The following is a 15,969-nucleotide window of genomic DNA, read 5'->3' on the forward strand; positions in this document are numbered from 1 at the left end:
TCATCTGCACGTTTCTTTTAATGATAGCCTCAACATCTTTCAAAGTTGGTCCTTGTGTCTTCTTTAGCTGTGAAGTGCATAGAAGGCTGAAATGCAAGTCAGCATTGGTGATTTTTGCTTTTCAAAGCAGGTAATATGCCAGGAGGGGCTGAAAGGTCAGCTGTGTTTTCAGATTTGGCATGGGAAAGAACACTTCACTGTAGTAAAACAACTACCAGAAGGGTTTTGTGGTGGTTTTGTTTTCTTGCTAATTCAATTTTGTAAGAAGTCACAAATGTGCATTCTCAGGATAAAGTATGGTGTCCTTGCTGCTTAAAGGAAATTGCAGTTTCCAGTGATGTATGGAGAAGAAAAATGATTAACTGAGTTGGTTGCTGTTGGAGATCTTGATGCTTTGCCAGAGCATTAGGGAGATATTCTGACTTAGCTTAAGCTGAAGTGGGAGGTAAGGTATTTCTGATCAGCTGCATCAGAGCTGTGAAACAATTCTGAGTTGAAGACTTGATTGCAGACTGGTCTAAATTTTCAGTTGAGTGTGTTATCCTTTAGGTAGCCAGTGTCCTGCTAAAATGGGGCTAGAGGAGAGCTCAAGAGGGTGCTCAGTCCAACTCTCAGCAGTCAGGATCAAACACACCAGCCTTGTTCTTACCAAGCATTCTTAGGTTTGTCTAAGCTGTTTTGATAGAATCTTTCTGTTAAATATTCCACAACCTACTTGTGCTAGTTGCTACGGTTTTTCTTCCAAACCTTTGTTTGGGAAGTACTGATGTGCAAATCTGCTGTTTTCTCTCAAATGTATGGAACACAAAACACCCACAATTTAAGACCGTAAGACAGTCAGTGTGTGATTTGCTTGAAAGGCACTGGATTCCTTCTACAACGCTTTTTAGAAGAGTGGTTCTTGTTTCTGTGACATTACCTTCCTTGTTGTTTCGCTTTGAAACAAACCAGTCATTTCAACAGGAATATCCACAGCTAAATCAGTGTCATACTTGGTATTGAATTTCCTGGCTGGAATCTGATGAAGGCTTTCTCTGGATGACCCATCGTTATCAAGTGTTCCTTTCAGAAAATCTGTGGTAGTAGTTGGCATTGCCTTAGTTCCCTCTTTACACAAATACATTGTTCATTCTGACACGTCAGTTATGGCTCTTTCAGTAACATTCCTATTGTAAATGTGCCTTAACTGGGATCATTGTGCTTTTCATTTTTCTCCTCTCGTAAACGTTAGTGATACGTAAAACGCAAACCTTATTCATTTGGATTTTTTTTCCTTTCAGCAAATGAAAACTACAAGCAAGTAGCTATGTGTATTCTGTATCACATAAGCATGGATGATCGTTTCAAGTCGATGTTTGCATACACGGACTGTATCCCACAGGTATGTACATTCATATGTGATGTGGTGGCAAGATGCATCTGTCCAGGGGCGTATCTTTTCCTCACTGATAGCAGAGCTCACACTGACACCCGCAGGTGAGAATGGGAACAGGCAGGATGCTGCTGAGTCAGTAGTGAGCATCCTACTCGTTGGGCAGTCTGACTATTCATGCTGTGTTTTGATGGTCCTCAGAGAAAGGATGGGTGACGTTATTTGTCAGTACTGCTGACCACAGAGCGACACTGATTAATTAGAAAACAATACGTATGACCTGATGAATTTCCAGGAAAGATTGGAGATGCTTGAAAGAAATGAGAAGTTGTATGCAGTAAATCCATAGGGAACCTTGTGGAAAATATTTCCTTTACTTTTTTTAGGAGGCATTCTTTTCTGATTCCATGGGGTATCAAAATTTCAGCGTCTTCAGTGTTACAGGATATGAACTGGAAAGCTGCCAAGCAATGTGCTACGTTGCCACATGACAATCCTTTTCCAAGTGCAAACATGTACAACAAGCTATAGAGGGCTCTTCGCTTATCTGTCAGATTAGAGTTTTTTTCCCGCAACTTTTTAGCACTATTCCCTCAGCCACACACAGGCATAATTTCATGTTTTTGGGGGGGATTTTGTGTGTGTGTGTGTTTCTTTTGGTCTTGGGTTGTGGTGTGTTGTTTGCTGGTTGTTTTTAAACACTGAATCTTCTCTTACCAGCCTCCTTCCCAGTCCTGGTGTGGCTTGGAGCTGAGAAAGCTTGTGTTACGTAAATGTAGAAGGCTCTCTGGTAGCCTTTGCAGAATTGCACCATAATATCTTTTTTCCTGTCAAACATGTTTTTAACATCAAGTGCATCTAGAATAGGAAGTTGCCATGGCAAATTTTCAGGATGTTTCTGGTCATCATTTCATGACAAGAATTGTAGTATTTTTCCAAATAGAGGAGGATTTTGGAGAAAAGGGATAAGTGGTGGGAATAGCTGGTGGATGTTGCCAAATCCTCTTGCAAACATCATCCTGATTTCTTTTTCTGCCCCAGAAGTAACTTTGCTATGACATCTGCATGTTACAAGGGGCCTGTTTTTATTTTTTTCTGAATGATCACCTGCCAAATGAATTCACGTGCTGTGTTTCAATGTTTGCTTATTTCATGCTTGCAGGAAATCTTAGCTTGCATCTTAGATCCCCAGTTTCGAATGTAAAGAGCTGTGGAAACTTCAGTGATATCATATGCTGAGCTTTAGTGAACCTCCTTGTCCTGACTGGCAGTGGCTGCTCAAAGTAGTGCTTGCAGGGCGTTATTCGAAGCCTAGTGGAACAGGGGACAAGCTCACAGACTTAATTAGACTTTGGATAGAGCTACAAAACTTGAAAGATTTCTGTTGCTATTGATTCTTTAGTGCTCGATGTAATTACGCACAGATCACATCTGCAGACTGTTCATAAAGGGTCAGCTGGACAGTCACACTTTTTTACTGGTGGAAGCTGAAAATTAGGACAAATATTAACAAAAACAAGCAGTAGAAACAAGGGCAAATTAGTATGGCATCAAGAGAAGAAGACGGTCTTTTCAAAAGCTTTCCGTCATCTGATTCTGTGCTGGAAAACTGAATTCTCCTGTCAGTAACAATGTATGCCCTTCTGTGGGTCTGTTTCCTTTTGAGGAGAGGTGTAGGTCCAAGCTGGCAAATACTCAATACCAAATGTTTAGCTGTTGTGGAAAGCAGTTGGGAAATCCATCCCTTGTTGTCATTCCGTACGTGTGAGGTGCCTGACAGGCTCGCGTGTGCCGTCCCAGGTAAACATCCATGCGGACTGTAGGAGTTAGTGGGTGCTATTCTAGTAACAGTTAAAAGCAAGTATTAACAGTTCATTCTTGTTTAGACCTCAGCAATGCGTGTTTTGTTTAAATAGGTGCAAATGCCATCCAGATGCTTATAAAAGCATTTATTGGTAATAACCTGGCCAATCAAAGGGCATGGTTAGGCAGTGATGTCATGGTGATATTTAATATTGTACCGCAGAGCGGTGCGCAAGGTTCTCTGCAGCAACCCACATGTTTTCCACCACGGTTGTCCTGTTTGGCCCCTCTTTGATCTATAAGCTTCTTTTCAGCTTAATGCTGGTAAACGTCCTCTCTTGACAGCACCCTTTGCTCCTGTCCGCCATTATCTGCTGAAGTTCAGAAACCAGAGCATCACTTCAAACAGCAGAGTTAGGGAGTAGCCGGTCAGAAAAGATTCCTGAGGCATGCAGTTCTGGCATAATCATTCAAAGATGTTTGAGCTGGGCTCGGGGAGGGGGTTGGACAGAGGTGTATGTGAGCAGAGAGCTGTGGGGGTTGGCCTCTGGTCACTGGTAAATAAGTGAAGGCAGGTGCCAGAGAGTCTAGACACAGTGATTTCAGTCCTGGTCTGTGGTATCTGATACTCAATATGGGACTTGTCTGATTGAACACTACTGCCTCTTCATTGCACATGCTGCAGTCTTTTTACTGCCTTCCTGTTAAATCAGTAAAAGATGACAATGGACATAGTAAAAGCAGAACAAATTTAATTTTAATATTTCCTATTTGGCAGCAATTATTCTTCCTTTTGAAGTGGCACAAGAGGCAATCAAATTAAATGAAGACATAATGGGAAACATGGAGCTCGTACTAAACTATTATTTTAAAATTTGAACGACTTTAATTGAAACTGGATATATTTTTCCTTTTTATGGAGAAGTAGCTCAGTAATTAACAGTATAATTCCTTCTTGTTAAACATCTGATTTCCACAGATTTTGTATTGTGTACGTAATGAGAATGTTTCCCTTCAAATTACTTGAAGGGTTTTAAAAAATCTCTTTTTAAAGGTTTTGTAACAGAATAGTCGCAGGGGGTGATTTTGGAATACTCGTGTTCCACTTGTTAAGTGGCAACTTTCTTCTCCGGTTAATTCACTCTTGTGTGACTGTCAGGCTTACAAATTTAATAAAGTAGAGGCTTTATAAGTTCTTAAAAGAACCTGGGGAAATCTGAGTCAACTTCTTTTAAGAGACGGAGGAAGAAATCAGCGATGGCTTTTAAATCAGTACATGAAAGTCCCAGGAAAAAGAGATTAGTATTATGGAAACGTAAATACGTATGGCTTTATTTGGGGCCCGTTTGGGATGACAGCATGCTATCTGGTAAGAGATAAACCTATGATATGCTGCATAAAAGTATCTCGAAGTAAAATTCCTGCAATCCTATTGTTCCCAAAGTTATATTTTTCTGTGAGTTGCTTACTCACTTTTTTTAGTGTTTAATGTATTACAAACTGTCTTGCCACCAGGGGGCAAGCACACAAATACGTAATGTTTACTTGCAGCTTTTTCCTTCCCGTGCCTATTTGAGATAAGTTGAGCTCAGTGTATTGTATTTGGTCCCCACTTATCTTTAGGTTCAGTTGTTTCCACTTGCAGTAATCCCAGTGTTGTCATCACGCTGCTGTGCATTGCAACTTGCCATGTCTCATAACAGAGCAGGCTTTCGTAGCAAGTAGGGTGATGTCCTGCAGCCGCATGGTGGGGAAGCAGTGCAACTTGTCTGCTGCAACTGGAAAAAAGAAGTGAAACAGATGGATTTGAGTCATGCTCATCTATTCAGTGTGCCATTTCAAAGAAAGCATTCTTATGGAACAAAATGGGACGAGTAGCTTGAGATGTAATGGACTGTACAGGCACCAGATGGGTGTACAACAATAATGTAAAGGTTATGTGCCTGAGGAATCTGGGAGTTTCAGTCTGAACAGGGTTGTAGGTGATTGTCTGTTTATATCAACTCAGGTTGTTGCCTCCTATGACCAAAAAAACCCCATGATTGCTAATGAGAAGTTTTTGGTATACAGCAGTGTTCTGCTATAGCAGTGAAAGCTGCTGAGGTGGAGTGCATTGCTGCAGACAGAACACAGGTAATTTGCCTACAGGCAGAGTAACCTGAAAGCAAAATAGCAGTAGATTATTCTGCAATTAATTGATCTGTTTATGGAATCATGATTTTATTAAACATCCAGGTGGTGTTTTCTGGGGAATCAACTTGTATTTTGTATTATATCTACCTGAATGTTAAAATAAATAAAAATTATTCACTCACAAGTTTAAATATCAGAAAACCAAAGAATTCGGTGGTAGCAATAAAATAACTTGAGTTGGTTACAGGGTGATGAGTGACTGCCATCTTTGGCACTCTGTAAGAACTGTTACCTCCAGATCACAGAAGCAGACATCCCATGCCCTTGGCTTCTGTAACTTTATTGTGCCTATGGAAATGCTGAGTTCTTAAAAATGTGACAGTTGACACAACAATGCTCTTTGCTTTGGAAAAATTAATGACTTGAATGTGTTTGTGTTTCTTGGCAGCTGATGAAAATGCTCTTTGAGTGTCCTGATGAGAGAGTTGACCTGGAGCTTATTTCTTTCTGTATTAACCTTGCTGCTAACAAAAGAAATGTGCAACTTATCTGTGAAGGTGAACATACTGAGATTTTACTGTTTGGGGGGGAATGAAAAGATTCTGATAATATAAACAACTCAAATACTTTTTCTGTACATATATGTGTGTATTTAAAATAAATATATGCTCCTGCTTGGGGTGAGATTGCAAATATATGACTGTATCCTCCTCAGTGTTGGTCTCGATGGCACTGAGTAGCCACTTGTCCACACATCTCTCATGCAGTTCTATAAAATACAGGTGACATTACTTTAGGACCTTCAGCTAACTGGGGTTTCACCTACGAGTACAGAATTAATAGCACAGTGATGTTTAATTGCATCTTTCCTTTCTTTTTTGATCTAGTTGTCTATCTCTGGCATTCTAGCATATTGTTCAGTAGTATGGATGTCTGCATTTTGTTTAGTGGCTCTCTAAATTGCTCTTTAAGTTCCACTGTTTGCATTCTAGCAGCTTGGTGTGGCACACTGCTATTTAGTAGCTCTTAATTTTTCATTTGTGCTCAGAATTTTCACTATGGACTACTGTAATACTTTTTTTAGACTTCAAAAGAGAAGAATGCAATCAATTGATTTTATGGACAGCACTTTAAAGTTCTCTGTGTAGCTCTGTAAAAGAAGGATAAAGGAGATCCAATTTTATATTAAAGATGTAAAAACAGAATTGGAGCCAGTAACACTTACAGGCAAAGCAATCTTTTGGAAATGTAATTGTGACAGTGCAGCTTGCCCTGTGCTACCAGATCTGTGTGTCTGTATGTGTATTCCCATATTGTGTGTCTGGTAGATCGTCTTGTAAAACAGTAATGACATATTTTAGGTGGAGAGAATGATTCCTGAGCTGGTACCAACAGCTGCATCTCCACTCATAATAAGATAATGATTTGGATCTAGAATCTCTCTCGATCTGAACAAGTGACTGAGCTCACCTGAAGCCCTTATTTTTCTGACAAAAAGTCAGATGTCTCACCAGTACGTATTGTTTGTTGTTTTAGAGAAGCTCTGGAACTTGTGCAGAGCAGTTCTATCTTTTCAGCTCGGGAGAAGAAATTGTTCCTGTTCAGATTCTTCACTTTTTTTCCTTCGAATTTTAAAGCTGTTTTGCTCTTCTTTTCCTTTTGGCCAGTATATTTCTCACTTGAATTAGAAAGGCTTCCTAAGAGGTTTTCTTTTCAGGAAATGGTTTGAAAATGCTGATGAAGAGAGCGTTGAAATTTAAGGACCCATTGTTAATGAAGATGATCAGGAATATTTCACAACATGATGGGCCTACTAAAAACCTGTTTATTGTAAGTACTGTCTGTTGTCTGTGATCTCTGATTCTTCCTGCTGGAAAAGCCTGGCTGCTGTAGTTTTCCTTTACAGGTGTCATGGGTTGGTGAGTATTTATATTTTATTTTAGGAGGATCCCTCACTATAGAGAAAACAAACAGAACTTAAGCTGCATCACAAAACCCTGCTCCAAAATGAACAAGCAGACCAAAAATAATTGCTAGTGTGCATAACAATTAAGTTATCCTGTATCTCTGCTTTTGTAGCTAGTGGGCAAAATAGAAGCTTTTTTTTCCTTCACTTGGTTTGTATTGATATTCTAGATGCTAAAAAAAAAAAGAGGGGAACAACATAACATCCTAACAGTAAATTAAATGTACAATTAAAGCAAGAATTTAAAATCAAATTGTCTGAAAACAGTATGGATAGTAAGTAAAATTCTTGACTCTCCTGTATTTGAAAACCCTTTTTTCAAAAAGCCATTTTTCAACACCTTTAGGGAAGGTGACGTCACTGCTGTTACTAACAAAGTATGGTATCACTTTCTTCATTCTCTTACATCTTTCTGAAACTTTCAGTGTATATACAGTCGTAGCTTCTTCTGGAACATCTGAATAAATTATTCATACCCCTTAAAAGTAAAAGACTGAGGAAGAGTACTGAAATGCTGGAGTCATTTTTGAACTGCAAGTGAAACTGCCATATTAGCCTTAGTTTCAGGGGAAGAGTTTCTCTAGCATTTGAGAACTAGTTTTGATTTGATCGAGTTGTGAATCCTTCAGAACCCCAGGTTGTTGGCCTTTAATGCTTGTCATCCCTCTGATGTGTTTTCGTTAGGATTATGTTGGTGATTTGGCAGCTCAGATATCAAATGATGAAGAGGAAGAATTTGTGATTGAATGCTTGGGAACACTTGCAAACTTGACCCTACCAGATCTGGACTGGGAGCTTGTGCTGAAAGAGTACAAACTTGTTCCATACCTCAAGGATAAACTGAAACCAGGTCTGTATAAAGGTTGGTTAGTCTTTCAAAGTGGTGTCTCTGAGAGAGTGTTCACATATTGTTCTTCCAGAGTAGAGTCTGCCTACCTCTGACTTGGTGGTTTAGGGAAACGTAACGGTAAAAAGCAGAATTGTATCTCCAAATAGAAATCCAACTGACAGAAGAAGAATTTCTAAGAGGCAGTGCTTTGTTTCTTTTGCCTTCCAGGTTCTGCAGAAGATGACCTTGTTTTAGAAGTGGTGATAATGATTGGAACTGTTTCTATGGACGACTCTTGCGCTGCTCTGCTGGCCAAATCTGGAATCATTCCTGCCCTCATTGAGCTTTTAAATGGTATTTTGCCTTGTATTTCATAGCCATTTAGCTGCTGTAGCTGTGTTGTAACCAAGTGCTCTGTTCGTCTTGTGAGATAAGGCAATGGTCTTTGTATATGAAAGGAGGAGTGATTACTCTAATACTGATAAGGAAATACTGAACTAGTGGTTTAATAGATTTGAGGCTTTTATACCTTCACAGTTGGTGCTGCAATCTGATTTTTCTACTTGACTGCAACAGGGAAGGAAGCGTTCTTCTATTCTATTGTCAGGAGTTGGATTTTTGTGCATACCACTGAACTGTCTAGCTGAGAGTGTAAGAGCTGGGCTTTATCTAAGCATCAAGAGCATCTAGATGTGAGATCTTAAATTATATATATTCTTTTCTCCCTCGCAGCTCAGCAGGAAGATGATGAGTTTGTCTGCCAGATCATTTATGTTTTTTATCAGATGGTCTTCCACCAAGCCACCAGAGATGTCATTATCAAGGAAACTCGTATCTTTTTAATGATCAAACATACAGAATTACTGTTGTTAATTTGCTGTTGCTGTTATTTGGCCCATAAATTTCTTGGTTTCAGATGTCTTTGTAAATGGTTCATTTCAGCTGAAGGAAAAATGTCGAGTGGAGTGCAGGATGAATAGTACAGATTCAGATTTGGTTTGCTTTGAAATGGGAGGGGGTCGGTGACATTGGGCTAGATGAGCCTTTGTTTCCTGTCCAATCTGAATTGTTCTATGCCTTGTTAATGATAGTCTGTGGAATAACTTAATTAAATGTGATGCAGCCCAAGAAGTTTGTCTGTTATGTTTATATGCTGCATAGTCTGAAGTGAAGTGAACAGAACTACCTTAATAGTGTGTTTTCTTACATCAAACTAGATGCCATAAATAATGCCTGCTTTGCATTTTTCGTCTGCTTTCTTGATTAAAATATTATATTAGAAGTTCTGTATCAAAAGTTGATATGCCAATTCCTCTACAGTCATTTCTTATTTTTTCAATCACTTCTGATGTTGATGTTGAGCTTATTCAGGTGATCCAAAGGCTGTGGAAAGAGGCTATCTCTGTGGGCATTAGATGAGTGTGAAGTTGTACTGAAAGGTACAACTCAACTGTAGGTTGAATGGGACCCTTGTAAAGACAGCAGGTTAGTGATTATTTTGCTAACAACACGAGGGCTACCTCTTAATGTCCTTACTTCTGTTGAGCACTGAGGAAATCTGAAAAGCTGTTTGGAATGTTGTTCTCCTGTTTTGACTCCCAAGAGTTTAGATGTTAAAGAATATTATATTTACATTCATATCTGTTATGTTATAGTGCTAAGATTCAAGGAATATTTCTCATTCAAATTGAACTAATAATAATACTCTCATTTGCACTATAGGCCTCTCTTTGGTATCTTACACTGGAAACTTTTTAGATAGTAGAACTCCAGAAAGATTACAAAAGTAATGTTCTTGAAATATTCAAGCATTCCATAGAGATGAATTAAGTTGTTAGACCCAGAGGCATTGATATGCAGATATATATGTATACAGGTTTTCTTGTAGCAGATTTTTTTGTAAGAGTACTTAATTTTTCTTCATAAATGTTGAAGATTATTGGCATATCTTAAAATGTGATGTAAACAAACAAACAAAAAAGGTGGTAAGGGAGGAAAAATTCCCCACCGTGGTTCTTAAAGAAAGTTGTAATTGGAGGAAGATAGGACTGTGCAAAGAAACCCAAGCTTTTATCCTTAACAGGTTCTTTCCAGAGGCTCCAGCATATCTTATAGACCTGATGCATGATAAAAATGCTGAGATACGCAAAGTTTGTGACAACACCCTGGACATTATAGCGGTAGGTCTGATTTTTTTCTCATCCATCTTTCAAGAGCATCTCTACGTGACATAACTTTGAAATAATAACTGGATGGCAGCATGTTCATACTGACAAACTGAATACGTTTTCCATGTGCAATCACTTAAGTGAAAGCTGAATTCACACAGTCATTATTCAGGGTGGTGTACCAAACTTCCAGAAAGCACATACATACTTAGAAAACTCATAACAGTTAACTATAGACTGTGAACGCTTTCAAGAAATGCTTTTTTAACCTAAATAAAAATAAAATTAATCACAGTGTATAAGCATGTCAAGCTTTCAGAAGTCATAGTTCTCCAAACAAATGGCTCCTGTTACCCAGCAGCTTTTATTCAGCTTTTTCTACAATGCCTGATGTCAGGTCTGGTTATTCTTGTTTTCTGTTTTGTTTTCAAAAAGAAAACATGGGAGGCAGTTCCAAAGCTGGCTGTTTTCTGCTGGGGTACCAAGCAGTATAATAGTGAACTTTTTAGTATTGTCTCAGCTCTACGATAGGTTTCATTTCAGCTTCATGGCTTAGTTTGTCTAATTATCCATTCATCAGAAGACACTTTTGGGACAGCTGCTTTATTTTAAACTGTTAACTTGAGAGGCAAACTAAGAATATTGAACTTAGAATTAAAGCAATATTGCTTTATAAGAGACAACAATATGTAGTAAATGTAGTCCACTTCTGAGTATCTCTGCCTGTAGAAGCTTTCACACTTCTCATGGCATTCTTCTCAATGCTTTTACCTTAGTGATGTAGATTTTATGTAAAAGTTGCATTTCATTGTTAAAAGTCCTGCCCTGTTTAATCCAATTAACTTCTATTGACAAGAAGAAATCCTGGCATTTAATAGTCTTTTAGAATTATGTAAATATACACCTTTTGTATGTAGAGCAGCTGCTGTGAAATTAAATCTTACAAAGAGAACTTGACTGTGAGTCGAGAGTAATATCAAAATATTGGACTATGTTACTGCTTTTGCTATAAGCTACTTGCTATAAGATGTGGAATTATGCATATTGCAGCTTGTTCTCTGTAAGGTTTAATAATCTTCTGAAGTAAGAAGTGAAATGACATAACACTCTCTGTATTGGAATTCTTCTTGTCTCTCTGCTGTACTTGGTAGAGGTATAGGATTACAATTGTGCCTCGCTGATCAGTGGCAGTTGATGTTCATTAAAAGCAAGATTTCAACTAAGATGCATTAGTACTCATTTCTGAGTGGTATTACCAGGATCAGTCACTTCCAGAGACCTCTCCAAGGGAAATGGTAGGAAGAGTTTATCCACTGGATGAAGCTGGATATTTATCAATGTTTCCAACACCTTTTTTTTTTTTTTTCCTTCCCCTCCTTATGGCCAGCGCAGTTTCCAGGTGTCTTAGGGGCTTTTATGTTTGTTAAGGGAAGCTTTGCAATGTGGGACTAATTTTTCAGTAAGCAGATACTACTGTGTTAGTAGTATTCAGCAAGCTTTATTTTATGGAATCCAGAAGAATAAGTGCTTTAAGCTTTAAGACTTAAAAGACTTTAAGCTTTAAGACGCAGCTTCACATTCAACATGAACTTCAGAGTAAATCTATCTAGTAAATCAGTTGGTTTTCTTCCTTTCTTCCTGGGAAGAGGTCATCTTCATGCTGCTGCATGAGGAAAAACTGAGGAGTGCTGTGGTAATCAATGGGAAAAGCCTCTCTGAGCTTGTGAGAAGCAGGCTTCTCACAGGCATTGAGGAAGAATAGAAGGAGAAAATGACTTGGTTCTGCTGATTTTGGGGGTGGGGGAGAAGATATCCAGTACTGAGTGTTTGGTATGATGGTAGATTACTTTGTAGCAGGGTTCATTGGCGTATTAGGAGAACTACCTTTCTGTGGAGGTCTTTTCAGCTTTATTATTTAGTTGTTGTGTTATAAATGGCATAAGCTATAGCTAACACTGTGGCTGTGTGGGCCACAGGAAGCACAATAACACCCTGTTTTCTGGAAGATGGAGTACCACTGCTTGACTGCTTCCTTGGCTGTGTTATGGGCTGGTAGCACTCCGTTTTCCAGTACCAAACAAATCACAGGCTATAAAGGCAACTCATCCTGGATGGCAAATAGAGAATATGTGAATCAGTAAGTTCTCAAAACCCTCAGGTCTTGAAAGACATTCTGCAATGTAGCTTCTATTATATGATAAAGTAGCCTATGAACACTGAGATGTTCAGCTGCGTGCTGTTCTTACGCTGCCAGTGTCTTCTGAAGTGTCTGAACAGGCATAGTCTCTAGGACTGTTGAAATTTCTGGTCAGTGTTGAATCCACAAGAAGAGAATCTTAAGTTTGCAGTCTTGTATACATGCTGACAGGGTTAGTTCTTCTGATAATGGAATTCGGAAAGTAAATGATGGAGAAGAGATTTGATAGTCATTTCTTCTTAGGGAGACAAATGCTTCTTTCACTCATCAATGAGCTCTATGTAGTGTGATTGAAATAACACTGTAGAAAATCAGATGCCTTATATGCCTTAGGGGAGATGTACTTACTATAGTAAAGTAATTGTCGCAGAAATTATGGAAATGTTACACTAGTGATGATTTGTTTAATACAGTTTGGCTGGACTCTGCCATTGATGAAGCGAAACAGATGTGTTGCTTTAGCATAGTATGTTCTGGGAAGTCTTGGCTTTTTGCTGGTAGAAGCAAGATACTGCTTTTGTCAAAAAGAAGTCTGTGTTGATAATTTAGAAAAGCTTTGGTTTTGTGTCATGTGCTGAGTCTTAACACCAAGCAGTTAGCTGAGTGTGGCTGTACACCTAAGGCTGGACAGGTTGTATGGCTCAACTGGAAGCCTGGAGTCAACAGTGGGATTCCCAAGCAAATGAAGTTTGCCCTTCCTCTGGTCCTGGACATCTGTTCTTGATGCTTGTGAAATAAATGTCAGTTTACTCAAGAAGGTTTTACTCTGTTCACTTCAGACAGTATTATCAAGAGCTGATGAAATTATTAATGGCTCAGTTTTCTTGTCTTCTGTTCTTTGCTTTCCCTTGCTGCCATTAAATGATTTTTTTAGTTTATTCAAAGGATATTTAACCATAATCAGGTCTTTAGTCCTTGGCCTAATGAGCTTTCCCACTCCCCAGTTTTCAGACAGATTTCCTGTTCTTTTTCTTTTTTTTTTTTCTTTTTTTTTTTTTTACAGCTTTGAATCCAGGCCCACTGTACCATCTTACTTCCTTTATGATGTAGAGTGAATTACTGTCCTTTGTGCAGAAGTAAAAAACAAAGATATAGCCACAGCACTGTGATCTAAGGGCCACGTGCTTAAGGTATTTTTAAGGTGTGGTGTTTTGGTTGTGTTTTTTTCCAGCTCTCATTGTTTTTCCCCAAATGCCTGTAGTGAAAGCCAGGCAATGTTTCTCGGATGGAAAGCTGTGTTAATGAGTAGCTTGCATCTTTGTCTATTAGCCAAATGCTGTGACCCAAGTTCTCCACGTTGCGAATGCTAGAAGTTCACATAAGAAGCAGGAATGTGCTGTGAATCCTCAGGGATTTGGAGCCAGCTGTTCAAGATGTTGACCAGCTCTCTGAAAATCAAGGAAAAGCAGACCACAGGGATTTAGCACGGGCTTTATTTGAATAAGCACCGTATTCTGAAAGCAGATAACCTTTGACTCCGGCCTGGTGTCCGCCTTTCGTGAGTGCTGTACTCCAGGAAAGAGTTTCTACCTTGTTTGTCAAGGCTCCCTATTGCCATGCTGTTGCGTACCTCTGTTATCTTCTAACAGTCCTGACTGCAGAGAGGTGGGCAGTAGAGCAACTGTGGACTGCTGGCCGTACTGTTGACTAGTATTTTCAACTTCTGCATTATGAAATTTGAAATCAGTCTGCCTTGGTGCTGGTAGCTTTTTGTGGCAAAGAGCTCCCAGCAGAAAGACTCCACGTGGACGAGACAAATGACCACAGTACAGGGAGTGTTGGGGCACGTGGGTTCTGATTCTTTTGTCTTCACATAAACTTACCTATACAGATTTCATTCTAGCATTGGTGCTTACTCTTTGGAATTGAAAAACTAGGAAGTTGAACCAAACCAATTGTCTCTGTTACTTCTATAACAGTTGGCCAATGAGACACCTCTAATTTCTTCAAGGAGAAAAGAGTTGAACTCTTCAGTTGTTGACAGTATAGGAATCCTGTGGAAAGTGTTTTTAATGTAGACGCCTTGGTTTAGGAGACATGAACGTTGTTTCTTTTTGCTACTTTGCCTTTAATTCCATTTTGTAGGTTTTTACCAGTCTGCTATCAGCAGGTATTTAGTGATGAGCCCATTTGCAGAGAGGTAACCATGAGTTGTGCCAGCAGAAGTTAGAGGTTTTTTTGAGCTGTCACTGAATTGCCCTCTGGTACTACTCAGCCTAAGGTAGGTGTCATAGGCACCCACGGAAGGTGATCCATACCATCTGTTTCTATCCTTGCTTTATAGAGGTGCGTAGTTTAAATTAAGTGCCTAAATTTTGGTTAGCTAGACAAGATAAATCTTTCCTTAACTAAAAAAAATGGTTACTTTAACCTTTCTTGTAAACTATATGTTTTAGGAATGTTTAAATAATGAAGAATGTAACGTATCACTTTACTGACCATGGCCTTAAACATAACGAACGTTTAACTTACTGTATAGCAGTTTTAGTTTAGTATGAGGAATCACATCAAATGAACCCTATTACAGACCCAATTAAAGGGCAACCACATTAAAGTGAAAAGGAAAATCTGTTTTTCATCAGCTGTGAGGGAACACAAAGCAGATCTGTGTAGCTCTATGTTATCCTATAGTGTGTTAATCAGATACAAGGTGTGACGGAAACCAGTGACAAAAGGGACCCCTGATAGGGAACAGACACGCTCTGATAATAGGCCAGTTAACGCTTCATAATATTTCAATGGTTCAGTAGTAAACAAAGTTGGAAGCAGGACTTCAAAAAGGATGGCACATTCCTCGCAGAGTCAAGCCATACATCTTCCATGTCACTTCTGGATTTATGGAAACCGAATGTTAAAAACAGTGATGTCAGGGAGCTCCAAAGAGAATAAAATCAACCTTCAGGATTCCTCCTTTTATGTTACTGCCCGTGCTGTATTTGGGGTGAGGGGTGGGGAATAGGCACATTCCATCCGCTGCTTTTCTGGTGGACTGGTGTTCAAAAGCACTGGAGGGGACAAAGCTGTGTTTGTCTCCATAATGTTTAGTTTTCTGGTTTAATTTTTGCAGGCATTCCTTAGTTTCAAGAAGGCGCACTTCGTTTTTTTGTTTTTTTTTTTTTTTAAAAAAAGCTTTTAATAGCTGAAAATATAATTACTGGAAGCCTTACTGTGTTTTAGGGAATTGTTTTGCCCTAAAATTCTTTAATTTGGTTTCTTTAATTTGGTTTCTTTGTGCCTTTTGGCTGTAGTCCTGCATTTACAGCTTTTCTTCCATTCTGATGTTATTCCATTAATCATTTACCCAGTGGTGTTTCTGCGCGTTTCTGTGGAAAATTTACAGACAAATCCTTGATCATGCAGTACTTAAATGAACTTTTTTGTGCTGAGGTTACGTAAATCATCCGAGATGGCTGCAAATCATCCTTTTCTAGGATTGCTGCCAGAATGAAACCCTTGATACAGCTCATCATTGATCCTACTCTGGCACGGCCATCTCTTTGT

At 39.0% G+C, this 15,969-nt stretch overlaps 1 protein-coding gene across 1 annotated transcript in view; it reads left to right on the plus strand.

Annotated features, from left to right (window-relative positions):
• KIFAP3 (kinesin associated protein 3) overlaps window positions 1–15,969 on the plus strand; it is a 64,116-nt gene that overhangs the window by 23,418 nt on the left and 24,729 nt on the right. Inside the window, exons 11-17 of the mRNA XM_052665932.1 lie at window positions 1,281–1,381; window positions 5,757–5,865; window positions 7,026–7,138; window positions 7,959–8,124; window positions 8,332–8,457; window positions 8,836–8,934; window positions 10,198–10,283. Of these exons, the coding sequence (XP_052521892.1) occupies window positions 1,281–1,381; window positions 5,757–5,865; window positions 7,026–7,138; window positions 7,959–8,124; window positions 8,332–8,457; window positions 8,836–8,934; window positions 10,198–10,283 (800 nt within the window). The remainder of the gene's footprint in view (window positions 1–1,280; window positions 1,382–5,756; window positions 5,866–7,025; window positions 7,139–7,958; window positions 8,125–8,331; window positions 8,458–8,835; window positions 8,935–10,197; window positions 10,284–15,969) is intronic.

This window comes from Tympanuchus pallidicinctus, unplaced genomic scaffold (genome assembly GCF_026119805.1).
Source record: "Tympanuchus pallidicinctus isolate F22 unplaced genomic scaffold, pur_lepc_1.0 scaffold7, whole genome shotgun sequence".
Lineage (NCBI taxonomy): Eukaryota > Metazoa > Chordata > Aves > Galliformes > Phasianidae > Tympanuchus > Tympanuchus pallidicinctus.